At 42.1% G+C, this 18,860-nt stretch overlaps 1 protein-coding gene across 15 annotated transcripts in view; it reads right to left on the bottom strand.

Moving 5' to 3' along the window:
• Positions 1 to 5,264: 5,264 nt before the first annotated feature.
• Positions 5,265 to 18,860, bottom strand: part of DST (dystonin) — a 516,002-nt gene continuing 502,406 nt past the window's right edge. For 7 of the 15 annotated variants that reach the window (XM_065912745.1, XM_065912754.1, XM_065912750.1 and 4 more), the window contains 9 exons: positions 17,803 to 17,957; positions 17,557 to 17,631; positions 16,556 to 16,573; positions 13,575 to 13,692; positions 12,401 to 12,472; positions 11,278 to 11,477; positions 10,576 to 10,686; positions 7,736 to 7,859; positions 5,265 to 6,525 (listed from right to left, as the gene is read on the bottom strand). In XM_065912745.1, coding sequence (XP_065768817.1) covers positions 6,263 to 6,525; positions 7,736 to 7,859; positions 10,576 to 10,686; positions 11,278 to 11,477; positions 12,401 to 12,472; positions 13,575 to 13,692; positions 16,556 to 16,573; positions 17,557 to 17,631; positions 17,803 to 17,957 — 1,136 coding nt within the window. In that variant the 3' untranslated portion in view covers positions 5,265 to 6,262. The remainder of the gene's footprint in view (positions 6,526 to 7,735; positions 7,860 to 10,575; positions 10,687 to 11,277; positions 11,478 to 12,400; positions 12,473 to 13,574; positions 13,693 to 16,555; positions 16,574 to 17,556; positions 17,632 to 17,802; positions 17,958 to 18,860) is intronic. The other 8 variants (XM_065912747.1, XM_065912756.1, XM_065912758.1 and 5 more) reach the window with 4 other exon arrangements.

Raw genomic sequence — 18,860 nt, 5'->3', positions numbered from 1 at the left:
TCTTTCCATTGAAGTGAAGTCGCTCAGTTGTGACTCTTTATGACCCCATGGACTGTAGCCTACCAGGATCCTCAGTCCATGCGATTTTCCAGGCAAGAATACTGGAGTGGGGTGCCATTTCCTTCTCCAGGGGTTCTTCCCAACCCAGAGATCGAACCCAGGTCTCCCACATTGCAGGCAGACGCTTTACCATCTGAGCTACCAGGGAAGCCCATCTTTAATTTCTTTAAACAACGTCTTTTGTTTTCATCGTACAGGTCTTTTACCTCCTTAGTTAGATTGTTAATTTTCTCATTTCTGATCTTTTGTTGTTAGCATATAGAAATACAAGAAGTTTCTGTGTATTAATTTTGTATCTTATAACTTTAGCAGATTCATGGATGAGCTCCAGTTTTCAGATAGTGTCCTTAAGATTTCCTCTGTATCGTATCATGTTGTCTGCAAATACTGACAGTTTTGCTTATTCCTTTCCAACTTGGATAAAATTTATTCCTTTTTCTTCTCTGATTGTCAAGGCTAGGACTTCCAAAACTATGTTGAATAAAAGCGACAAGAGTGGACATCCATGTACTAGTCCTGATTTTAGAGGAAATGCTTTCAACTTTTCACCCTCGAGTATGATGTTAACTGTGGACTTTTCATATAAGCCTTTATTATGCTGAGGTATGTCCCCTTTATATCCCCTTTCTGGAGAGTTTTTGTCATAATAGATATTGAATTTTATGAAAATCTCTTTCTGCATCTATTAATATGACCATATTTTTTGTTCTTCAATTTGTTAATTTGTTTCATCACACTGATTGATGAATTGATATTGAAAAATCCTTTCATCCCTGAAATAAGCCCCATTTGATCATGGTGCTCGATCCTTTTAATGTATTGCTGGATTTGGTTTGCTAGTATTTTGTTAAGGAATTTTGTGTCTATGTTCATCAGTGAGATTGGCTGATAATTTTTTTTGGTGATATCTTTGTCTTGTTATCAGGGTGATGTTGGTATCATAGAAAGAGTTTAGAAGTATTCCTTACTCTGCAATTTTTGGAAATAGTTTCAGAAGGATGGGCATTAATTCTTCTTTTAATGTTTGATAGAATTCTCCTGTGAAGCTATCTGGTCCTGGGCTTTCATTTGTTGGGAGTTTATAAATCATAGATTCAGTTTCAGTATTTGTAGCTGATCTATGTATATTTTCTATTTCTCCTAGTTCAGTCTCAGTCGATTGTACCTCTCTTAGAATTTGTCCATTTCTTCTAGATTGTTCAGTTAATTGGCATCTGGTTGCCTGTAGTATTTTTCTGCATGTATTAATATGACTGTATCTTTTGTTCTTCAGTTTGCTATCTTGTTGCATCACAGTGATTGATGCTTTTGAACTGTGGTGTTGGAGGAGACCCTTGAGAGTCCTTTGGACTGCAAGGATATCCAACCAGTCCATCCTAAAGGATATCAGTCCTAGGTGCTCATTGGAAGGACTGATGCTGAAGCTGAAACTCCAATACTTTGGCCACCTGATGCAAAGAACTCATTTGACAAGACCCTGATGCTGGGAAAGATAGAAGGCAAGAGGAGAAGGGGACAACAGAGGATGAGATGGTTGGATGGCATCACCAACTCGATGGACATGAGTTTGAGTAAACTCTGGGAGTTGGTGATGGACAGGGAGGCCTGGCATGTTGCAGTTCAAGGGGTCGCGAAGAGTCAGACATGACTGAGCGACTGAACTGAACTGAAGCTTAGGTTGTTTGAGATTTCTCATTTCCTGAGATAAGCTTGTATAGCTATAAATGTCTTAGAGCTGTTTTTCTGCATCTAACAGGTTTCTGAAAATTTTATTTTGAAATATTTGTTTACTTATTTGACTGCACCAGGTCTCAGTTGTGACATGCAAGATCATTAGTTGTGGTGTGTGCTATCTTTCAGTTGTGGCATGCAAACTCTTAGTTGCAGCATGTGGCATCTAGTTCCCTGAACAGGGATCAAACCCAGGCCCTCTGCTTGGGGAGCATGGAGTCATAGACAGTGGATCACCAGGGAAGTCCATCATTGGTTTTGGATCATTGGGTATTCATTTTCATTTGTCTCTAGGTATTCTTTGATTTTCTCTTTATTTCTTCAGTGACCCATTGGTTGTTCAGTAGCATATTATTTGACTTCCACATTTTTTTTTGCAATTTTTTAAATTGTAGCTGATTCTTAATCTCATAATATTGTATCATTCAAAGCCTGTGTTTCCTCATTTTCTGCCTGATCTATTGATGTGAGGTATTAAAGTCCCCCACTATTCCTGTGGTAGTGTTAATTTTTCCTTTTATGTATGTTAACATTTGTCTTAAGTATTGAGGTGCTCCTATGTTGGTGCATAATTGTTATGTATTCTTCTTGGGTTGACCCCTTGATAATAATGTCATGTCCTTGTCTCTTTAGCAGTCTTTAAATTGTTTTATCTGATATGAGTATTGCTACTCCAGTTTCCTTTTGATTTCCATTTACATGGAATAACTTTTTCCATCCCCTCACTTTCAGTCTGCAGTGGCTGAAGTTCACTTCAGTGAACTTCAATCTGAAGTGGCTCTCTTGTAGACAGCACAAATATGGGTCTCATTTTTTAAAAAATCAATTCAGGCAGTCTATGTCTTTTGGTCGGGGCATTTAATCTCTCTACATTTAATGTAATTATCTATACATATACATATAGTTGCCATTTTGTTGTTTCATTGCTTTGTATATTTTTGTAGGTCTTTTTATCTTCCCTTCCTCTTTTGTTCTCTTGCGATTTGATGATTATCTTTAATGTTGTGTTTGGGTTATTTTTCTTGTGTATCTATTGTAGATTTTTGGTTTGATTACCACAGGTTTTGATACAGCAGTATGTATGTATATGTGTATATATAAACACAAATACATGTATGTATAATTTATATATATATATATATATAATTTGATTTAAGTTGATCTCTCAAACATCATGCCTTTGTACCCTCCTCCTCTCATGACTCCTGGTTTTGATATATTTGTGTGTTGATGATTTCCTGCCTTTACTATATGTTTGCCTTTACTGGTGAGCTTTCCCATTTTGTAATTTTCTTGTTTCTAGTTGTGGCCTTTTCTTTTCCCCCTAGAGAAGTTCCTTTAGCATTTGTTATATACTTAGTTTGTTGGTGCTGAATTCTTCTAGCTTTTGCTTGTCTGTAAACATTTTGATTTCAGCTTAACTTCCAATTAACCTTGCATTCCTATACCAGGCTGCACTCTGAAGATCAGGGTAATTGTAGACCTGCCCTGGTCTCAACTATTTCAAACCTTTTTGGCTCATAACCTTGAAACATCATAACCTAAGACCCTTTCTTTAAGCAAGACACCATTGCTTCTAATTTGCTGAGAGCAGTAAGTCAGTGCAGTTAGGTAAGGTAACTCCCTCACCTTCTCTCCCGTCCAGTTTTACTGAGACGTAACTGACACACAGCTCAAAGGTGGGTCTCCTTTCCCACGCTAGCTCCCTTGTTTTTTCCAGTCCTTCATACTCAAAAGGCATGTCCCTTTCCGTAGGGCCCATTCCTCTACCCTGACATCTGTGGAAGACACTGAGTGAACCAAGAAGCAGGTGGTCCTGCAGATCTAGTCCATACGGCCAAGGCTATGGGATGGAAGCCTGAGGACCGCCTGCCACAGGCGGTCAGCGGGGCTCTGGGCGGCGGCCATTCAGCAGTGTCCTTGCTCTGTTCTCCAGTTGGTGGAACACTCCTAATCACTTCTGGTTTGGGGCCGCCTGATTAGAATTGGAGTTCGCTCAAACAAACTCTTAAAATTCTTTTAAAAAAATTTTATTAAAGTATAGTTCGTTTACGATGTTATGTTAATTTCCGCTGTACAGCAGACTGATTCTATTTTATAGTCATATTCTTTTCCATTATGGTTTTTCCCAGGATACTGAATATAGCTCACTGTACTATGTAGTAGGATCTTGTTTATCCATCCTATATATAATAGTTTGCATCTGTTAACCCCATACTCCCAGGCCTTCCCTTCCCACCCCTACCCGCACGGCAACCACCAACATGTTCTCTGTGTCTGTGAGTCTGTCTCTGTTTTGTAGGTCTTTTAAAGTTCTTAATATGCCTCAGTTTAACAGACCCAATCTTTACACTGATTTTTAGTGCTGCGAGTCATTCCAATGTCATGTTTTTAAAATAAGAAGGAAAGAACACAAAAAGAGAAAGACCAAAAGAAGAGGAAAAGAGAAGGCAATGTACATAGGGAGGAGGAGGACAGTTTATAGGAGGAAGGACCTCAGAGGTCAGCATGAGGCTCCAGAAAATGAGCATTCAAGAGGAAATAAACATCAGACATCAGAGAGTGAAAAGTTCCCCACAAGGCAACTGCTAGTAACTGAGAACAGCTCCTGAAGACGCTCAGGAATATTTTAAACCACTTACCCTTCTCCCAAAGCTTATTTTTCTGTTACAAAAAGGCAAAATCCCTAGCTCTTTAACAGGGGCAGCATTCAAATGAGCTGAGATAAAATTATGTTCTTAAATTTGTCTCTGGACCATGTAAGCATCTTCCAAGCACCAAAGGAGTAACAACAACTTCAACTGCCTTCTCAGATGACGTGTTTACAATCGAATGCATGAATTCAACACACGATCTCTTAAGTTAGAACTACGCTTCCCATCAAAGGCACACACTTGAGGCCCATGCTTTGAGAAAGAAGTTTTTGTCACTTGCAAGTGGTACTGAATTTCTGTCTGTGGAGACTCCAGGTCCTCCATGATAAAGGCCATGTGAGGAACACGTGATTATCACCTTGAACCCGAATACCACCACTGCCACTTGAGGGAAGTCATAACTGGTCAGGTCCTTCTAATCACATTTGATGCCATTTTTAATAAAACTCTACCATTCTACTCTTAAATGTATGCAGGCTAAGAGGATATAACTACATTACCCTGTCATACATTCCCTGCTTTCAGCTCTGTTTCTTAGTGATTTATTAAATTTTCTCCTTTTGAATAGAAGAGGGCTGGGGACCCTGTAAGCTCAGTGTCACCAACAGTGGCTGGCACATGGTTGGTACTTACTGAATTAAAAGTAGAATGACTGTTGAATGTTTTTTTATCATTTGCTCATTATATATTATATCCTCGTGTTTCTGTCCCCCAGACTTAGCCTATCACACTGTTACTAAAGAGATATTATCCATATAACATTTATTGAAAACAAATAAATGGAAAAAATTCACTTTAAAGAATCAGTTATTCCATATGTTCAAGTGAATATGTTTTATTAAATGCATACTATAATAATATCTTTCTATAGTATGTGAGTATACATAATAAATTAAAAGGTATATATTTATTAAATATAGATATAATACCAGAACATGATTATTTCAGATGAGAAAATCAAAATAAACCCATTTTTAAGTCTCTTTTGGTCACTCCAAATGGATATTTGCTCATAAAAAAATACACTGATTTTTTTTTTTCTTCCCTGGGGAAAAAAATTAATTCCATAGCAATGTAGTTAAGGGACATATTTTATTTCATAGCTTTTCTGCAAGCAAACTTGCTTTGATACAAAATGAGTTCAATGGTACAGGTGCTACTGTCCACTCAAGCAAAAGAAAACCTCACATTTAGATGAATGCACTTTATGATGATACTCTTACAGGGTACTAGGTCTCAGGTCCAGGTGGCCTCTGGCCTCGGGCGAAGCCACGGGCACAGAAACGCACAAGAGTCTGGGAATCTCAGAGCATGGGCAGGCGTGGAAAGGAATTTTCTGTGAGTTCTCTGTCAGGTAGGAGGGTAAGAACCGTGGTGGGTGTGTCTGTCTTTCTGCCCCCCATCTTGCAGTTTACACTGACATGGTCTTGGAATGGATCCCCGGGGGTGTCTTTTGGCTTTTCGGGGCTTGCAGAGAAGCAGGGAAGTGTCATGAGGTATCCTTCATGTGAGCTCCCAGTGGAGGGCTGGCTGTCGGGAGGCTGGGGACTTACCTTCGGTACTGTGTGCTCAGTGTAGGAACCTCTGTGCCTGTCAAACACTCTCTCCCGCCTCACAGAGGGTGTGAGTCCAACCCCAGACTATCCGACCCAAAATCATACAGAGGAAAGAAAAAGACAAATACACAGATAAGGCCATCTGCAGAATTTTTAAACTCACCTCTTGCAATATTTCACAATAATCTCTACATCATATGTTACATCTTTCAGACTTAAATAGTAAAGGCTTCAGGAAGGGCCACGGCGGAACCAACTGCACTATCTCTTGGAGGACTTGTCCAATTTGCTGGCAGGTGATTTCCTCTGGGGCGTGGGGATTTTGGAAGGCTTGGCTCCAGGCGGCCGAGAACCTGCTCGGGGCGTAGGCCTGTGTGTCGGGGGGACAGTCTCCACGTCGGAGCACGCGGACTGGATCTCCGAGATGTCGAAGTCCGAGGCGTCACTGCCGCGGCGGCTGCTGGCCCGGCTGCCGGCTTTGCTGCCGGCTCGGCTCCCGGGTCGGCTCGGGGTCCTCCTGGGATCTGAGGAGAGAGAGGGCGGAGACATGTCAAACTGCCTCCTGCGTCCCACTGCCACCGGTTCTCGAAGCTCAACACCACATTCAATCTCAGCCGGTCTGCTGGACACCCAGGAGGTGCTCAGGCAATACCTGTGGGTTTTACGGCCTTGCTGCGACCCTTAAGTGGATGAAATGTACAAAAAGCTGGGTATACACACAAAGTGGAGGTGGGGGGGCCAACCCACCTAAAAGGGAAGTCCACTGACTGGACACAGATGGACGGATGAGACGTACTGAACTGGACACTGTGTTTTCCGAAGTGTGGCAGGTCTGCTCTCGGGACGTGTGCAGTGCACACACAGAGCATGCACGCGGTGCACGTTCTACCCACGGATAAGGAATTCAAGCAGAGGGGACGGAGGACAAAAAACTGGAAGTTTAAAGACACTTCAGCCTTGCTATAAAGAAAGCTGAGCGCCAAAGAATTGATGCTTTTGAACTGTGGTGTTGGAAAAGACTCTCGAGAGTCCCTTGAACCACGAGGAATCCAACTAGTCCATCCTAAAGGAGATCAGTCCTGGGTGTTCGTTGGAAGGACTGATGCTGAAACTGAAACTCCAATACTTTGGCCACCTGATGCCAAGAGCTGACTCACTGGAAAAACCCTGATGCTGGGAAAGATTGAGGGCAGGAGGAGAAGGGGACGACAGAGGATGAGATGGTTGGATGGCATCACCGACTTGATGGACATGAGTTTGTGTAAACTCCAGGAGGTGGTGATGGACAGGGAGGCCTGGTGTGCTGCGGTTCATGGGGTCACAAAGAGTGGACACGACTGAGCAACTGAACTGAACTGAACTGAACTGAGGCTTGCTGTGCTCAGAACCCTGGGGTCAGAACCAGAGTGGCTGGGCTTTTCCAACCACCCAAAACAGAGCCCAGCACAATTATCGAGCAGAAAAGGAGGCCTGACCTTCTGGCCTGAAGGGGTAGATCCTGTTGCAGCTTTTCTTTGATTCCACAGTCACTCTCTCATCTTTCTCTGGTACTTTCTGAAAGGGACTTTTTGAGTCCCTTATTTCCCTGGCCCATTGATCCTCTACCTTAAATGGATGGCTGGGACCACCTGGTGTTTCAGAAGCACGCAGCAGCAGCAGTGTGTCTTCCCGGACTAGGAAGAAATGGGGCTCTCACCTTTGGATCACATCAGGGGGGAGACACCCCGGACTCACCGGCAAACTGGGTCCGCACTCTGGCAGCTGCGGTGGTGATTAAGCCGCTGTCCTCCCCGGAGTGGAAGCCTTTCCCTGACAAGTACCCCGGAAGTCGGAGTTTGCTTCCCTGTATCGGCGTCCCCTGTGGTTAATCAGGGAAAAGACATTTCAGACACGGCCTTTGTACCATGATCCTCCACCGACACCGCTTCGCAGGCTGTGGGAACCCTCCGCTGACACTTGGGAGGTGCAGGGGAGAGCCCATCGGTTAAACAAGGCCCTGGGTTCCCACCTACTAACTGCTTGTTCTCTCCCTGAATTCAGAGGGAACCCTCTAAAGGAGATGAGTCCATGTTGGAAAGAAGACATGTAAATGGAGATTACCCCAGGCAACAGACTGTGAGTGTGTTAGTATCTCTCAGATAGTCAGTGAATATCACAGAGTTCAGAGTTCAGCCAGAAAACGAGGACGGTGATTGCATGGTACAGAGAGAAGATGGGGCTCTGAGAAATTGTGTTCGGATTATCTGCTGCTTGCAAGGCTTTTAGGGACCAAGACAGAAATAAACAGAACAGAAAGAAAATAAGAAATGCTTAGACAGCCATCGTTTAAACAAACAAAATGGCCCCCCAAAGTGACATTTTATTAATCTGTAAGACGTCACTTTTATCTCTTGGCCCCATCACCTTCTATGGTCCTTACACACAAGACACCTAGGCAACATTTTGGGATGATTCTCTTAAAATTCTTACAAGCATTCAAGCAATCACAACTATGCAATTTTTATTATAAGTCTAAAATCATTGCACTTTTTCTTCATCACTACAACATTTTGAAAATTCTCCCAAAGTTAAAAAAAGAAAAAACAAATCTCCTGAGAAGTATAAGGATATTGCATTCCTCAATGAGCTCACAGTCAGGGAGCTGTTTGGAGGAAATAAATCTATATAATTATATGTGCTTTTTAAAATTAATTTTCCTTTATCAAATACTTTTAAATGCTTAATAAAGCATATGTAAGACCTGATAAATCAGACTTGCAATTTTAAATATTAATGATATTCATAGTTCATTTACATATTCTCTCTATACATCTAAACATAGAATGTAAATAGAGTTCATATACATAGATTACTTGAGTGTTCAAAATATTATCACACATCTAACCACAATCAATCCTCACACTTACCTAATCACTTTTTCACAATCATGAAAAAGGAGGGCCTGAGGAGGGCAGTAACTTGCCCAAATGAACTCTGACAGCTCTGCTCCAGCTAAATCCCTTAGAATCTCAGCAACCCAAGAGAGAGTGAGGACTCGCAGGTGATGAGACATACTATGCGAGGTGACAGCCCCTTCCCACAGAACACCAGAAGCACTCGTCAGGTGCCTTGATGCGCTTCATTTATGGTCACAAAGCTACCCCGTCCTCTGAGAGACCCCTCCATGGAAGGATACTGCTGTTTTGTCTCATGAGGCTACCTGAAATCACAACTAGTGTTCTATTACCTAAAGACTTTAATTTGGGGGGGTTTCCACTTTTTACAAACTTGAACTAACGGAGTAGCACAGTCCTAAATATTTAAAACAAATGTCTCACCGCTCCTCGGCCTTTTGGCTAAGATCAAGTGTAAAACAAACGTCTCACATAACGTTCCCTCCACTGCTTTCAGTTCTGGTCACAACAGATCCATCAGAAGTGACACCTCGAGACAGAACCTATGATACTAAATCACATCGCTCACTCGGGGGAAGGGAGAGGGACGAGGGGCTGGGGGGGGTGAGGACGGGTTTGTGCCCCGAGTCTACAGCCATCAGCAATTTCCATTTCCATCATTTCGATCTCAGGAAGGCAATGGCATTTCCTCTGCCAGCCTCTCATTATGGGTGTGAGGGTTAAATAATACGCAAGAAAGAGTTTTGGAAAAGCATAAAAGGCTTTCGAGAGGTACCAAGTTACTTGCATCCGAGAGTCCTTGCCTTTAATATGAAATGCCTCTTTGGTTTCAGGGACAGTTATTTAGAGACTCTCCCCCACCCAGTTCTTGTGATTCTGGTCAAATACGTGCATATGTTTATCATTTTACAGAGAAGTTTCTTTAAAAGACATACAGTTGACTTCCAGTTGAACATAAATGATCTGATATAGGAGCTAATCTTGGCAAATTTTATATCACCTAAATATCTTATCCCCATAGAGCATGAATTTAAAAAAGAGCACACTTACTAAAAATCACTAAATCTAACAAAGATACAAACCTTTTGAGCATGAGAGATAATTCTGTGCCTGCCTGAGCCCCTGACCCCCTGCACTGATGACTAAAAGGCTTCTGTCTCAACCACCCAGTGTTCTTGGACAGAAATAAACATACCAGACAGTCAGAAGGACCTTGCCCAGAGAGAAAACTCAATCCACATTCTTTTAAGTGATTCTCTTGCAAATGACACTGCCTTTCACTCTCTCCTAAAAAGGATTACAGTATTTCTTGCTGAAATTCTGTCTAGAAGCAGAAGGATACCATCAGCTTGAAAAGAAGCTGGACTCAGGTCTGGGTATATCTCCTGTACTTCACTCTCCCAGGGGAGAAAAGCAAAATTAAGGATGAGCAAAAGAACAAAAAGCAAAAGAGGTCAAGAGCCCGCAGTGGTGGCAAGGTTAAGCAGCTACAAGCCGTCTTTTCTGTTGACCCCTTACTCTCGTGTCTGCCTGGAAGTGCTGGGTTGAGACTTATCACACAGAAGTCTTCAAAAAGACACAGTATTATCAACAGTGCAGTTATCAAGGTGAGGCAGGATTAGTAGGAGATTGTTTCAGTTAAAGGCAGCTGTTAGGCTGGACTCTGGGGCCTTACGATACCTCTGGAGATGACACGGGAAAGTCAGGGCACTCAGCTGGTTTACAGGGAGTTGACACCTTGCTGTTTGTCAACCAGGGTTTACCGTAATTGCGTGTTAAAGGATGGAGAATCTGCATGGAACAATGGCAAATCAAACGTGAAGGACGGCAGATAAAAGGCAAAGCCGTGGAAAGAGAGTCACGGCCACTCATTTTGCAGTAAGAATGATCATCATTAAAAACAAACGGAAAGGTCTGACGGCAAATTATACACACCAAAAACATGAATGAAGCTTTAAAAAGAAACACCAGTCTAAAAGGTATCAAAGTCTCCGAACAGATTGTCTCTATATGGGCCATAAAGGCAAAGGCACACACACACACAAAATATATACACACACACACACACACACACACACACACACATATATATTTAATCCTGCATCTTCCATATTGTGATAAGGGACACATCTGGAGAAAGCTGGTCCTGCAAATTCCAGGAACCCCAAACATTGGAAAGCATACTCTAGCAGAGCACTCCCCAACCAGCAGTCTGGCACCAGGGACTGGTTTGGGGATGATTCAAGAGCATTGCATGAACTGCGTACTTTATTCCTATTTGTTATTACAGCAGCTTCACCACAGAACATCGGACATTAGATCCCAGAGGCGGGGACTGCTGCTCTGGACGGGGAGTGTGGAGGAGGAGAAAAAGTGTCCTACCTTGGGTGTGCTGCTGGCGGGGACTTGCGGGGAGGCGGCCTGGCCGGCCTGGCTGGACACGGACGTGGACCGGTTGGGCGAGGCCGCCCGGGACGAGGGCCTGGACCTCCGGCCCCGCGGCCGGAAGGCAGCCATGCCCTGAGTGGCTCCATCTGCCAAGATGAACTTCTCCCGCAGTTCCATGTTCGTCCTTCCTTTAGCTGGATGGTGGAACACGCGACAAGGCGCACACACAGGAGAGGAAGGGGAAAAAAAAAAAGAGGGGTTCAGTCATGTGAGGGGGAGATCGCCACCGGCACCACAGACCACGTGGAGGATTGCAAGAACACCTTTTTGCCATGCCAACTCCAACTCAGCATCACAAAAAGTCAAATGCATTCCTTTACAATGCATTCCTTTTGGATACAAGTAAGTTGGGGGAAGAAAAAAATAAAAGTGTATTTATTCTAACACTAGACACCAGCAAGAGGAACCACTATTAAAGAGAGAGTCAGCATGAAAATGACAAGCTCATGCTCAAATACTGTTAATCCACCCGCTACTGATGCCTGCAGTGTTTCCCTATGCCATCCCCACCCCAAGGGGACCAGGGAGGCAGGGACTGTGGCTTTTGTAGGCACTACTAAGGTCAGGAGATTGAGACCAATATTGCACCATCAGGATTAATTGAACAGTTATACAGAATGAGAGATGGGTTATTAATCATGATGACAACACATAAACTTTCGGGTTTTTGACTTTCAAGAAGGCGGCTGGTATTTTTATTTTATGCCTTAAAAACCTGGTTTTACAACATGCAAATAACATACGCCAGACTGCAGGATCTGGGGGGTCATCCGTGATTCAACACTCAGACCAACACATGTGCATGCGCAAGAGGTGCCGCCAGAACCTCGCGTGCAGGGCGTTGGCCTGTGTGATCGCGGACACAACCCCTGCGTCTGCAACACTGGAATGGCGTCCAATGTCGAGTTTCAATTTGGAAGCACCAGCTCAGTTGGATGTGAGTTAAGCCATACGTGACTGATGAAGCGCGTTATTTGAAAACAAACGACGAAAGCAAGAATGTCAAGGAGGAAAGTGGAGAGGTCAGAGGGGAGAGGCAAAGAGAGGGGTCGCCAACCTATAGTAGGCTGAGTAGTAGTGATTGAAGAGTTTGATTCCGAGCGTAACATTTTACTCCCATGATGATGAACTAGAAGAAATGACACAGGATACCAATCACATTCAAGAGAACTGTTAGCAGAAGAAGAAACAGCACAGTGGTTGACTACGCCAAGGTCGCTCAGGTCGGGCCTTTAGTGCATGGTTTAGAAGAAGAGAAGCAGGCACAGGCTGACTCGGGAGGAAAAACGCACCTGGAAGACTCTGCCCCGGGCTTTGCCTTTCTCAGGCAACCACACAGAGCACTCTGCCTTCTCCCTTGTTTCATAAATGGAGCTGTACTACCTTAGGCTGCACTGCTTCCAAAATACAAAACAAAAGGGCACCTCTGCTTTTACTTCACTCCTTTAGGTGCAATCACCCGTGGTGGCCTAGCAGGGAGGCCGGCAGACTGGCTGCCTGAACCTGAGAGCTACGGTGCAGCGTGTGTGCACGTTCTTAGGGCGCTGATCTAGAACTTCAAAATTCAGAGTCACTTCAGGAGCTTATTATTTTAAAAGTTTTTCAATACTGCCTTCCTCACCTCTCCCTAATTTCAGAAAAACTTTTCGCTTTCAAACTTCTTCTGTACAGTATCTTCAATCTTCATCACTCAATTTTCTCTCCTCTTACTTTGCTTTTCAATGACAGAAGAAATCCTGTCCTTGGCTGGCAGAATTGCTCATTTTGAAAACTGCAGATGGGGGCGTGTCTCATACAGAAAAATACATTCTAGTGTTTGCCATCTCCCAGTCTCCTAGTTATCCAGGAGAAGTGGGGGGGGGGGGGGGGAAAGAGAGAGGAACACAGTTTACATGACTGCCCCAAGTTCTTTGGGAACTTCAGGCTGACAGATCAATGTGAACATTCACTGTCGTATTGGGCTCGCTAAGATGTTCGTTTGGGTTTTTCCATAATGTCTTATGGGCAACCCAAGCGAACTTTTTAGCCAACCCAATAACATATGACCAAAATAAGCCTCAGTAAGTTATTTTTAGCTAACTTTTAAAAAGCGTTTTACTTTATATATTGGAGTTGATTAACAATATTGTGAGTTTCGGGTGTACACCCCAGTATGGCTCTGATGCTGGAAAATAACACAAGATGGACAGACTTGCACAGGGCTACTACCCTGTCGGTAAGCGCCTCCTTACCCCGGCAAGGGTCGTTCTTCACCAGGAACTCGTCGAGTGCCATCCATCCACCTCCAACGCGAACCATCACGGTGCTGCGCAGGATTCGGACGAGCCGGAGCTGCTGCGAGTCTCCAAACTGGGGGAGGGAGAGAGAAGACCCTCTAATGTCCAGGGCAAGTCTCAACCACGGCAGGAAGTGCGATCTGCTATAAGCGACCAACTCTAACTTCCTGCTTAGTTCGCAGCGATTAGTAAAATCTCAGACAGGGTTTGTCATGATCTGCGTTAGACGGCTGCATGCTGATTTAGCCCAGAGGAAACAGTGTGAAAAAAGATGATGAAGGTTATCACGTGTAATCCTGAAGCTTTCTTCTAAAAATGATTTTTCTCTCTTATGACAGAAACAACATTAGTAAGGAAGTAATTGCAAAATGTTTCTAGAGATTAAACACAGTCATGAAAATAAGCACTGATCCGTCTCCTGTTGCTTCCAGGAGGCAACACGATCCTAAAGAAAATTTAATAAACTCTGATTCTTCAGGAAAACTTCCTCTTACACCTAAAGCTGTTGGAAATCTGTGGCAGAAATCTTCATAAACTCATCTGCTTTCTCTAAGCAGTTCTGACTTAGAGAAAGAGACAGTAAATGATCATGACTAATGAAAATTTCACAGTTAAATAAAATTTCTGCATCACTAATTATCTGGTAGGCTAACTTGTAAAGGCTGGATTAACATGCCATTTTAGATTACTGTCATATTTGGACAGACACTGACACATGAGGAATGATACAGCTTTCAAATCTAAAAGGCTTTCTTTAAAGCTGTATGCATCAAAGTTGCTGACACTGAGAAGCGCTTGGCTTTTCCTGCTCTCTCAGTGGATCTCCGATCACTCAGATATGCTACAACTTCTTCAACTCTTGAATACACACCTAGGCTGCAGGTAGTTTCTGATCATAAGGTTTATTTACTATGAAAGCCCAGGAGAAATGATTTTCTACCCTTAAATCATTTATAACAAGCTCATGACCAACTTACAAAAACGACCAGACTGAATTTCACGGTCGCCAACCTGGCAGATACCATAGCAAAATCAACAGTCAAGTTGACATAAAGAGCTTCTTTTTATGGCAGGGAACATACAATTGTGACTATTTGTCTGAGCTCCTGAAAGATAAATAGAAAAACTTGAAGCAGCAACAATTTGTTGCTTTTCATAAATTTTAACGCTGAGTTTCAGGAAGGGAACACTAGAACAAAGCCAACCATCCCAGACCCTGAAACTCAGAAGGAGCCAGAAAGCATGTAAAATGTACCAGTGGGACTCAGACAGTCACAGCAAACCTTTTTACATTGCTTTTTCTAAAATGGTTTTTAAGCCTTGAGATTTCAACTCTCCTGTAATTGAACCTGCTCGTGAATTGTAAATTAAAATTTAAAAATCAAAATACATATTTAATTTGTTAGAAAAAATTTGGTGCTGCTAATAAGCAAAGGGAAGGAGGGGATTCAAAGAAAATTACCCTTAAGGGAACCAGATAATCAGACCATACACTTTTGGTCCAAGATTACGTTGAAAACAAGCTTTAAGGATATAGATAAATATATATATCACATATAAACAACGTAAAATATTTATTTTATAGAGATGATATTTCAATTTATTTCCATCATAATAAATATGAATAAGTTTAAATTTTGAGATGGCATTCTCACAGGTACCATTGTCTTTAGAATTTCCCTGATTTTTTCAACAGCTAAATTGAAAGAAAAAATACATAATGTTGCTGTTCGTATTTTCAGTGACTTAAACCTTTTGGGTCATTTCATCCTTTCCAAAAGTAAAAGATGCTGTCACAATTACTAACTTAGAAAATAACCAGAAAGGGAAAGTAACTTCTTATGCAAACTAATGGAAGGTTTCAAACCATCTATTCAAAATGACTTAAAAATTTTATTTGAAAAAATAATTTCCTTGCAGTCAATGATACTTGGTAATATGAAACTTAAGATTTAATCCGACTTAGAAACTGAGGAGCAGAGTAATATCTATAGATATGGTCAGATACTCTGGAGGAGGGGATGGCAATCCACTCCCGTATTCTTGCCGGGAGAATCCCCTAGACAGAGGAGCCTGGTGGGCTGTCGTCTACGAGGTGGCATAGAGTCAGACACTACTGAAGCAACAGCATACACAAATGGTCAGGTATTACAAATAGCACGATTGTTTTCAAAAGCACAAAGTAAAAAAAAAAAAAAAATCTCCTTGTTTAAATCAAAATATGATTTCTCTTGTCTTTAGTTCTAAAATTCTGATCTTGGCCAGTCTATTCTGACTTAAACCTGAGGTCAAAATGGCCTAAAGTATGGCTAGGATTTCGTGCAAGTCACAAGAGAGACAGTTCCTCACAGGGATTCGTATCATTTAAGACCGGCAGAACGACTTTCTCCTCGGGATGCAAAGCCCTAACTCGATGAACCAGGGCACACGGATGACGGCTGCTCTGGAGAAAACCATTCCCGAGGCCGAGTGCCGTGCTGCCCGCGCTGAGCTGTCTTCCCGGGTCACTGCCAGAGGCTGGCCCCATTCCCACCGCCCTGCTCAGAGCCACCTCCTCCTCGCGGCCCAGCGCCAGCAAGGCCGCCCAGAGGCTGAACAGTCAAGTCTGCTGCAAGGAGGAGCTGCATATGGCAGGCGGGAGCGGGATCACCAGAGACAGGACTGAAAACGCACTTGCCACACCGTGCCTAGCCAAACCACAGCTGATTATCTGGTTTGCTTGAAGGTAATCTCCTCAGAGACACAAAGCAAAACGGCGTCCTGGATCAAGGACGCTTGCAGCGTTGACAGAAACACCACGCCAACCGACAATGTAGTAGCTAGGGGGACAGCATGGGGAAGATTGGCCAGGGCAAGCTTTAATGACTATGAATTAAAGTTAAAAAAAAAAAAAAAAAACCATTCGGAACTTGAGAATACATTCCACTGGTTTATACCTGATTTCCCAGGAAGAACTGAGAAAAAAAAAATGAAAAATGGAAGAAAGACACAATTAGTTCAATAGGAAACTTTTCATATGACTCCAGAAAACACACACACACTCTCACTCTCTCTCTCACACTTTGGGATTCTGGATATAGTATCTAGTTTAGAGATGTGCAGGTAACCCATTTTTCCCAACTTCAAACCAAATAATCAGAAAATTTTCTATGCAAGTTTTTTGGAAAGCTTTGGGTTTCAAACTTAAGGTAAGAATTTAAACGTCTACTGGGTTGGCTAAAAAGTTCATTTGGGTTTTCCCGTGCCATCGTACGGAAAAACGTGAACAAACTTTTTGGCCAGCCCAATAATAGATGAATATTTTTCAATGCGGAAATACAAAAACAAAATGAATACTGTTTCATTTCTAAGTAACAGACTATAGGAGGGAAACCCAGCACATTTCCTATCTAGCTACTACAAATAAGAGATGTTCCAAAAAAAGAGGGAAAAAAAATGATAGAGAAAGTGTGACTAAGTCACAAGTGCTTTCAAGTAACTGTTTTGAAAGAAGGTGTACTGAGTAATTGAGATTTAAATTTTTTTAAAATGTCTGCATCAGAGGACAACACTGCCTTTTCTCACATCTATAAAAACAAGTCAACATTTTAACTTCGCTCGCTTCCTGGCTTGGAATAGTTTTGTTACTGAAAGTATGACAACTTACCTCTGATCATAATAAAATAGATTATGAAGTAATATGAAGCAACCTAAATATACAAGATGTGTTTTCCTGTGAATATTTTTCTCCTTGAACGGACATCTTGTACATGTCAAAGATATGTCCTAATATATAACAAGCTATCTTTGTATCACTTAAAGTTACAAAACCTGGAATTTCACATACCAGTACCCTTTGACAGATGGTAAAAATAAGTCATTAGCACTCCTGGGAAGCAATACAGATCACATTCCACTCGTCCTTTAAGTGGACCTCGCGGCTGTTTTGGAAACTCACCCTGTATTTGTTGTCTCCAATCTGCTCAACCTGGAATCGTTTCGCACATTTGCACTTAGCTACCTGCCTTGTCACCTGCCAGAAGCAATGATAAAATAGTCACTCTAAGGTTAATATCACATCGTGGCACCCTTAAAACCGTTATGCAACAACGAAATGTGGAAATAAAGCAGAAGCATCAATTGTGCAGGGTATCCGGGCGGGACACGAGGTGACTGCTGCATGCAGTACAAGAGCAAGAAGTACCTCATCTTCGATTTTGTCGGCATCAGTGACGGGTTTGTATGCATCCTTATTTGGGTGAAGGGCAGCCACAAATTCATAGTAGTCGATGTACCCGTCTCCATCTCTGTCGAAGATGTCTGCAACCGCACTCATCTCCAGGCGGCTGGTAGGGAACTCTGAACAGTTTCAAAACAATAGTTTAAGTAGCACTATTGAGGGATCACTGACAAATGAAACTGCAAGGTATTTAAGATGAAACCATAATAATGTGATATATGTACACTGTGGAGGGATTCCTCTCATCTAATTAACACATCCATCACTTAACATTTATCTTTTGCACTTTTTTTTTGCTAAGAGTAAATTTTACTCTTTCAGCAAATTCCAATCTATACATGTTTTCAATCATAGTCACCATGTGACATAAATATATATGTGTATATGTGTGTGTTATATATATATGTATATAAGAATATGTTATACATATATAACCAAACATATTATATATATATATATATATAACCATAGTCATACATTAGATCTTCCGGCCTTATTAATTTTATATCTGGAAATTTGTACCCTTGTACCAGCCTCTCCCCCACCTCCCAGCCAAACACTTTCCTGTCGTTTCTGTGACTCTGACTTTTTGTTTAGATTCCAAATAACAAGTAATAATTAGGATATTCTCAGTATACTCCACTCCAAATGAACGTTGATAAGACCTGCCACTTATAATAAAATTTTACCAAAAAGATTTGTGTGGGTTTTTTTGTTTTTGTTTTTGCCTCCTTGTGTGGCTCGTTTGGAGGGTCTTAGCTGCCTGACCAAGGAACTGAATCCACGACCCCTGCAGTGGAAGTGCAGAGTTTTAACCAATGAACCCCCAGGGACGTCCCCCCAAAGATTTAAGTCTTAAAAAACAGTAAGTAGCATTAACTTGTTAATTCTGCCTCGAGACATTCTTGGTTGTACATCTGAATTGCAGTGTGGCCAGTTAAATGATCAGAATGATCAAATATAATAAAATCTCTAAAATGAAAAAAAAACTGACTTATATAACATAAGCACAACCACTATAC

The sequence above is a fragment of the Muntiacus reevesi genome, chromosome 20 (assembly GCF_963930625.1).
Source record: "Muntiacus reevesi chromosome 20, mMunRee1.1, whole genome shotgun sequence".
NCBI lineage: Eukaryota > Metazoa > Chordata > Mammalia > Artiodactyla > Cervidae > Muntiacus > Muntiacus reevesi.
The sequence above is the reverse complement of the archived record's forward strand: the minus strand, read 5'-3'. Positions and strand labels throughout refer to the sequence as shown.